Below are 8,255 nucleotides of genomic sequence, written 5' to 3' on the forward strand. Positions count from 1 at the left end.
GAGCTAACTCCTGAATGGACCATTTGTGCATGGCTCCTTTGTTAAATCTGAGGGGGAGAACTGTGGAGGTCAGAAAAGCAGCCTGTCATTTACTTTGAAGACATCAAGAACATTTTTCACACTTGATTTTGTCTCGAATGAAGCCACAAAGAGGCCACTCAGTGAAAGACGAAGTCGATGATCCGCCAAAACGTGATCTCATTGGTCTAATGCTCAGCGTAACACATTGCATGTCAGATGATTCAATTAACAATGGCGGTAATGTGGCTGCTTCTCCTGTTTTTTCCCCAATGCTGTCACACTTTTTACATGAAAAAAAAGTACAACACAGTCCTGCATTTTCTTTGTGTTGTCATTAATAACAGTAATTGTATTGAAGAGCGATAAACCCAGTAATAACACTTGGAAAACTATCCAGCTGTGATTCATCTGTTACCATTATTTATATTCCAAGTTTTAAGTTTTAGTAAAAATATGAAAATCATGAAAAATGATTGAACGACCGCCACACTTTCCTTTCAGAAATACCACTCCGATGCACCCGATATGTCATCTGATGAGTCTGATTTGCTTCAGTGAATCTGTTTACTGAACAACAAACACTGCGGCTGCACTGGGGAGAGGTTATATATCATAATGAAACGGACTGAATGGAAAAAGTGTATCCACGGAATAAAATAAAATCCTCAGGATACAAACAATGATTAACTCATTTGTCAAACTATAACAGCTTGACTGTTTGGCTCGCACTCTTTGGCACATGCACTTTAAAATGTTGAATGGAAAAGTTACTAAAGTCAAAGTAAAATGTTCTCTTCAGACATGTTTGTACATGCGCGTGATCCCGTGGAGAGGCACCACAGCTAAATGGACAGGAATGTGGTTACTGTGTAGCTCTGAGCTTGTAACGTTTGATTGTGATCATGTGGAGCAAACTTTTCCCAAAAAGTGGGTATCAACTGCACCGTCAGATGATATGCTTGTGTTCGTGACATACTGCTGTGAAATCAAACTTTAAGATAAAACACTTCAGGGGAACATGAAAGCACAAACTTTCCATCCAAACTTTCCCATGAGTGACACTTTCCTGAGTTTTATCAGTCTTCCACGTTGTCGCCTTGTCACTCCTCAGACTAAAGGTAGAGGGTAGGAAGAGCATGCAGCCAGTCCGCACATGTTCTTTCCTCGCTCAATCAAAAAATATCTGGTGGAATAAAGAGGAAAGGTGTCAACGATCCCTGAAAACTATAACAAGTCATAACAGTAAAATACACAGACACAGGATATATTTACCCGTCAACACCCCAGGCCGTGCCCCAAGAGTTCTTCACAATCCAATATGGCGTGCCGTTCTTTTCAGCGCCGTAACCCACAGCCAGGACTGCGTGATTCACCTCGTCTGCTGTGTTCTTACACTCGGCGCTAAACAGACAACAGTGATGCTTTTAGATCGACAGAGAACATGTCTTTTGTTGGGTGAGTGGGCTGCTATACTCCGTCAATAACACGCTACATCCTGCCTATGCAAAGATGTGTAGGTGCCTCTGTAGGTATTTTTATGACAGTTCCAGACAGAGCCATGAACAGACAGACACCAGGCTGAACAAAGTAATTACCATTGTTTTGTTGTAATAAAACCATTACATGTGGCTAAACTGTTGTAGTCTCCTCAAGTAATAAAGGTACAGTTAACAACATATAATATAATAAGCCATCAGACCGTCACAGTGGTGAACCCATGAATAGCTCCTTATTAATGATGGACATGTTGCAGGCCAGCAGGCCGTACGCTGTGTGATGAAAGTACGCAGTACGCAGAAGTGGAAAAAGCACTTCTTGTACTTATGTAAAAGTAGCAGCACCATAGTGTAGAAATACTCTCTTATGAGTAAAATAGATGTGTTTAATCTTTAAATCAAAGTACAAACATATGAGCATCAAAAAATACTTAAAGTAAAGGTATGCAAAATGACATATTGCAGATAAACATGCGTGAACGTGTAAAGTTTTATCTTTATTTGTAATATTACATCACAACGATTTTATTTTGTATTATTTAACTAAATCGGCAAAGTAACTAGTAACCAGTGATGGAATGTAACTAAGTACATTAACTCAAGTATAGTAATTTACTAAAAAGTCAATCCAACAGACTTCTGTGATTTAAAAAGCAACGAGATGTACAAAGTCTTAAAACTGCAACCGAGTCTGCAACACTGCATGTGTTCTGCTCTAATGCCAGCAGAGCTCTGTCACATCCTACCAACAGCCATCGGTTCAGATCTAGGTCACTGCCGATGTCACGGAGTAGCCCTGTTATGCCCATAATCCTCTTCCAAGACCAAATAACTTCTGTGCCAGTGGATTACTATGCAAAAAATCCCATTATTGTTGTACAAATGTCTCTGTAGTGGGAAAGTGACAGAAACAGGGTGGTCCTCTGAACAGTTCTAGCCTCATGTTATTTGTGGGCAACAGTAAATATATAAATGTTTGTTGAGTTTTAGAGGTCCGCAGCTCACCTGGTGTAAACTCCTTCTTTGTAGTGCATAAATTCAGACACGACCTCAAAGGCGAAGGACACTGGGTTGAGCCTGGACACAGCATCAACCATGGCTTTTTCATCATACTGTGGACGGACCAACGTACAGGAATTAAACAGCCAAATGTGGCTAGGAGGCGATTATAAAAAGAAATAAACTAATTTGGCTCTTCCTCTTTGGAGTTCACCCAAAAAGACATGGTTAGCTGCACCAGACTCAGGACTTTTTGTAAAAAAGTACTGACATGACATGACAACTTCACAACAGCTTGTTCACTCACAATTGTTATGTTGACAACATCGTGGACAAAAGCAGCTGCGAGCGCAGGTTCAAACTGGCAAGAGTCATCCTAAAACAAGAAGGAAGACAGTTCATCCACTGAGAATTTATTTTACATCAAAATAATCACAGTGAGACATTATTTGAGAAACGTCATACAATGCCTTTGTAGGGATAGTCCTCCTCTGTCATCAGACCGCTGTTGTACTTGATGTACTCGAACGCCTGGCTGGGGAGCCCGCTGAAACAAACCAAGCTAACTTTAGCTGGTTGAGGCCTCAAACACAACTATTCTTGTAATTGCTACAACTTATAACGTCAAAACATAACAAATCCATGTTACTTACCCCGAGCATCCATAATTGTTGAAGTCTTTGGCACAGTCTATCAGCTGCTGCTCAGACTGACACAGAAAACAAACTGCGTCATGCATCTACACAAGCAATCGCACTGTACTACAGTCGTACTGGTTACAATCATGCAAAGAACCTGTGAGTAAAACACAGATTTATTCTGCAAAAACATCTTCTGAATGATCCTTGTGATCATCCTACAAACTTCTTAGCCCAGACGTAAAAAGGTGCTTACATGTGAGATCTATGAGATGAATGAGTTGGTTAAGTAATTATGGGACAGATCTCACCAGAGGTATTAGCTTCCCGGTAGCGATAGCAGTCACTGACTCCAGACAGCCAGTGGTGGAGAAAGTCCAGCAGCTGCCACAGTGACCCTAAAGACGCAAACACAACAAAACTCAAACGGCAGATAATTCACTTGTGTTTAAGGGGCATTCAACTGACTTTACACATACATGTGCATTGTTTAGGAAAACTGTTGACGAAGGTTGGCCTGTATTACAAACCAGGTGTATGTCTTTCACAATGCTATTTTTTTGCATCATGGGAAATGTAGGATATTTCATTTGACCCGTCTCTCGCTCACACTAGTACTTAACTGCTGAGCACTCCTTTAAATTAATAATCCAACTTCTATTACAGAATAAATTAAAGTGACAATAACAGCTGTTGTTTTTACTGTTGTCTTTGATACTTACTCTCCAACTAGTCAAGCCACATGCATAAATAATTGAACTAAATGTTTAATGAATGCAATTTTTTACTGGTTCAACTGTGCTCACATTTAAATCTAACTAGTTTATCATGGAGGTTCATTTGTATCCTGTGATTCATGTCTTTGTCCCACTTCTTGATGCTCCCGTCTACATTGCGGTGTTACTTTGGTGGTCGTTCAGCACCATTTTCCACATACCTGGTCCTTCACGGGAGTCACATAGTTGCCTTTCATCCTCCAGTCTATAAACTCGGGTGAAGGACCGGCGCTGCTGACATGACCTCCTTTAGTGGCCGAGCAGTTCTACAAGAGACCAGAATCATAAGATTGTAACAAAAAATGTCACATTTACAGAAGCTCCAGCGGCACCAAGTGTGTTGTACTATAAGATGTATCATACCTGAGGCTCCGTCAGGAGAAATGATTTCCTGAATTCTTCAAATGTCATGTCTGAAAACTGATTCAGGCCCACTAGGTTTGAAAAGGAGAGACTCTGTGAGAACAATCACCCTCCTGAGTAATAATCTATTCAACACATGTTATGAGAGAGGAGTCAGTGCAGAACTGTACTGTACTTGTGAAGGAGTGATTCCCGGCATTATGATGATCGATCGTCCTCTTATTCTCAGCGAAGACGTGGAGCCGCTGGTAAAACTCCTGAGTGTCGTAAACTCTGTTGTGCTGCACGTTCAAAACCGAAATGTAACGTCACACATGGAGAAATAGTTGCTCTTTAAAAATCTTGTTATGGAAGAATTCACAATAAAACAATTCATAGTACTGTGATAATGTGAACATACCTGTGACATCCACTGTTTGAATTGATATTCATCTGACAGGACACAGAATGAAGCAGTCAGTTATTAATAAAGAAGCCTGATAATCAATATTTCTTCTTTTTTTTTACATACAAAAAATCACGAACTTAACATTATGCATTTATATAGGCGTAAAATAAACTACCCAAGTCTAAGAAACAGCTCCAGTAAAAGACATTGATCTACAGTAAAATGATACTTACACAGCAAAAATGATGGTTTTTGTTTCGTTGTTCATTTAATTATTTATTTATTTATTTTTTGTTTGCAGAAAGGAAAATGGAAAGTATATATATGTATATACGTGTGTATGTATATATATATATTTGTGTGTGTGTATATGTATATATGTATATATACATATATATACACAAATATATATATTTACATATATATGTTAATAGATAGCTAATATTGAAAAATATATAAAAATATGTATATTTATTAAAATATACATATATGTAAATATGTAGATATGTATGGTGAGGGTATTATGGTTTTATAATTGCAGTTTATAGAAGACAAAAGAAATCAATATATAAGCTATGATACATAAGATAATGGTTGATAGATTTAATTATATTTTGCAGGACATATTCGGTTATAAATTATATGTGTGTGTATATATATATATATATATATATATATATATATATATATATATATATATATATATACATATATATATATATATAGCTAAAGATGAATGGAGAGGTGGTGGGATGAGATAAATTAAATAACTCCTACATGTAATTAGAATTGCCTGTTTTTATTTGCACTACTTATTTGCTGGTTTGTTTGTTTATGGACTCTCAGAAATACAAAAATAAAAAAGTTTACATGTTCAAAATAAAGATTTCAATCACTCCATCAATCACTTTCCTCCATTATCAGCACTATTAGCCTATTTGTAAATACTTTAGGTACATTTTCCAATACGTTTACGAGTGTTTTTCTACGGCTGAGTACTTCTACCTGTTTATAATATAAATATATATATTAACGTGTCCTTACATCCTGACTCCTGTTTGTGCTGCAGCTGCACACAGTGTCAACACCTGTTGTTGAGCTCACCGCCTCTGAACTCGCTGTGAGGCGACAGAGACTGTGACGAACAGAAATAAACGCATGTAATAAAAAGTGCTGGGCTTTGAGTGAACTTACCTTCGAGTGAAACTAGCGGTGTCAGATGAACTGAACTAAACACGGCGGCGGTGATGAAGCAGAGGACACGCAGCGCCATACTGTCCCCCTGCAGACTCCAACCGGCTGTGCGTCACATGACTCCCCTTTCATAATAAAAGACTTGACACACCCCCCTTTCCTTGGTCACTCCTCTCATCCTCCCCCCCACACTGCTGCAAACCGCTAAGATTATGGGCTCATTAACACAGTGTTAAAACAAACATGACAGCCTTCTCCCCCTGAGAAAGAATAGATTTATTAACAAGAGGTAATCAGGAAAGAATACACTTTTATACAAAACTGGAAATACTACTCAAGCTGTTGAAATAGACTGAAAGATAATTCTCATACCACTGGGTATTGCTCACTGCAAACATCTGATGTGCCTGTTAGAAGGGTAAAGATCCATGTGCAAGGGCGGGGTTTAAATACAGTACACATACTGTTCTAGATATAGATTTTGATTTGAACACGTGAAAGTGGTACATGCCTGCCACTTAAGCTTTAGGTGTTTTTCTATACAAAGCCTGTAAAAAATACCTATAAATATTCCAAGAATCAGCACGATATTACTACTGTATAGTTCCTGCTACCACGCTGTGAATAGACAGGATACAGAATGTGTTACACTTATAAGTTGCTTTCAACGTTTGTTTTTAAAGTATCATACACAGCAAAAAGTTATTACAGAGTTGAACGATCATAAGGATAACACATTTCGAGGGATATGTTTTTAAACACATTGCACGTTAGGAAATGCATCGGACTGCCTGTACACGGTACTGTACACAGCAAATAGTTTCTGCTTCATTGGCAAATCGTAGAACAAAATAGTTTACATACTTTTGTGGTATATAATCCATTTCATGGTTTAAGGCAAACCCATAATGCACTGGCCAAAGAGGATTAACCATAAAAACTATGCTCTTAGTGTCTGAGTGTAGAAGCTGGGAATTTTTAACTTCCTGAAAGTGGCTCAATATTGGTTACATCTGCTACATACACTGCCCGGTGCTTATACTGTATATACATCATGTTGCCCACCAGGGGAGTAAGGTGATAATAAGCGTAAAAACCCATTTCTCCAAACTGAAAACATGAATCCCAGCTCAGTCAGAAATCAGCAGGTAAATCTCTTATCAGTTTGCCTCCATCCTTGTCAGTAAAGTGGCTACATAAAACATCAGAGCACATGATTCAACTTTAGCCACAACAGCAGTCCCACTTTTCACCTCCTGTATTTCTAAAGTTAAAAAAATTGGTCTAAATGTTCAAATCTTAAAGGTAAATTATGCAGGATTTTTCTAAAAAAAAAATAAAAAAAAAAGTATAGACTCAAACAAAGTCGCTGCCATCGTTAAGATATGCCTTTATTTTGAAATCCCCATGGCATGTCTCCATCCATGCACAACTCCTGTGCTAGCTAGCGTCCAAGAAAAAGACAGAGAAAAAGACGATGAGGAAATTATTTACTCTCCTCTCGGAAATAAGTCAGCAGTGTGGAAATATTTGGGATTTGGGAGAAATCGGAGTTGATATAAATGTAACTGATTGTGTTAAATGGGCCCATGATATCGTCTCCTATCGATCGCAGGCCCCTGTATCGAATCTAATTTAAATCATATCGTGGCAGACTTTGTGATATCGGCAAATATCGTATCGTTTATCCAAAGAATTGATTTAATATCGTATCGTGATGAAACTTGCGATTCACACCCCTACTAGAAGTGTGTGGCGGTGTCTGTATCTGCAGAGCTCCTACCCTCCCCTGCCTGTACTGTTTTGCTCTGTTCGGGACGATTGTTGAGTCTCATTCCCAGGTCGTCAAATACACTTGCTTTGAGTTGCAAATCCTGCATAGTATACCTTTAAAGTTTAAATTTTCATGAAGTCAAACTCAATTTTTGATACTATTACTGAATACATTTTCTGCAACAACTGCTAACTGTATGGACATTCAGAAATGTGTAGTTTTCAGTGATTCGGTGTCCGCCATTAAGGATTACAGCTTTAAATTCATGCAGCTAGTTGATTAGCAGATATTTGTATTCACTTTTAAGACGCTACACTTGAGGAGAAACAGGCTGAAGAAACAGCCGACGTGCTAATCAGGCAGGATGTTTGTATGGGGGATTGTTTGAAGACACTGCGGTCATGTGCAGTTCTCACTGTGACTTTGACTTCTGAGCAGAAAAGTGGGAGTTGATCATCATGTGTCCAATGTGACCACCGTCGCTCATGAACGAGTCTTCTTCATACTGCACGTGCCCATTAGGATATGACTAAACCTCGTGTCTGTATACTCTCTCATCTGTTTATTCTGTGGTTGAAAATAACTTTATCGTAAAATGTTGTTTAA

At 38.4% G+C, this 8,255-nt stretch overlaps 1 protein-coding gene across 1 annotated transcript; it reads right to left on the minus strand.

Moving 5' to 3' along the window:
• Positions 1 to 56: 56 nt before the first annotated feature.
• Positions 57 to 5,919, minus strand: LOC140994757 (pro-cathepsin H-like). The gene is made up of 12 exons (XM_073464528.1): positions 5,876 to 5,919; positions 4,694 to 4,725; positions 4,469 to 4,574; positions 4,294 to 4,364; positions 4,092 to 4,196; positions 3,466 to 3,552; positions 3,170 to 3,225; positions 2,982 to 3,063; positions 2,824 to 2,892; positions 2,523 to 2,629; positions 1,294 to 1,422; positions 57 to 1,204 (listed from the first exon to the last, which is right to left on the minus strand). The coding sequence occupies exons 2-12, from the start codon at positions 4,700 to 4,702 to the stop codon at positions 1,129 to 1,131; spliced, it is 897 nt and encodes a 298-aa protein (XP_073320629.1). The 5' UTR covers positions 4,703 to 4,725; positions 5,876 to 5,919; the 3' UTR covers positions 57 to 1,128.
• Positions 5,920 to 8,255: the final 2,336 nt, after the last annotated feature.

This window comes from Pagrus major, chromosome 4 (assembly GCF_040436345.1).
Source record: "Pagrus major chromosome 4, Pma_NU_1.0".
In the NCBI taxonomy this organism is placed as follows: Eukaryota; Metazoa; Chordata; class Actinopteri; order Spariformes; family Sparidae; genus Pagrus; species Pagrus major.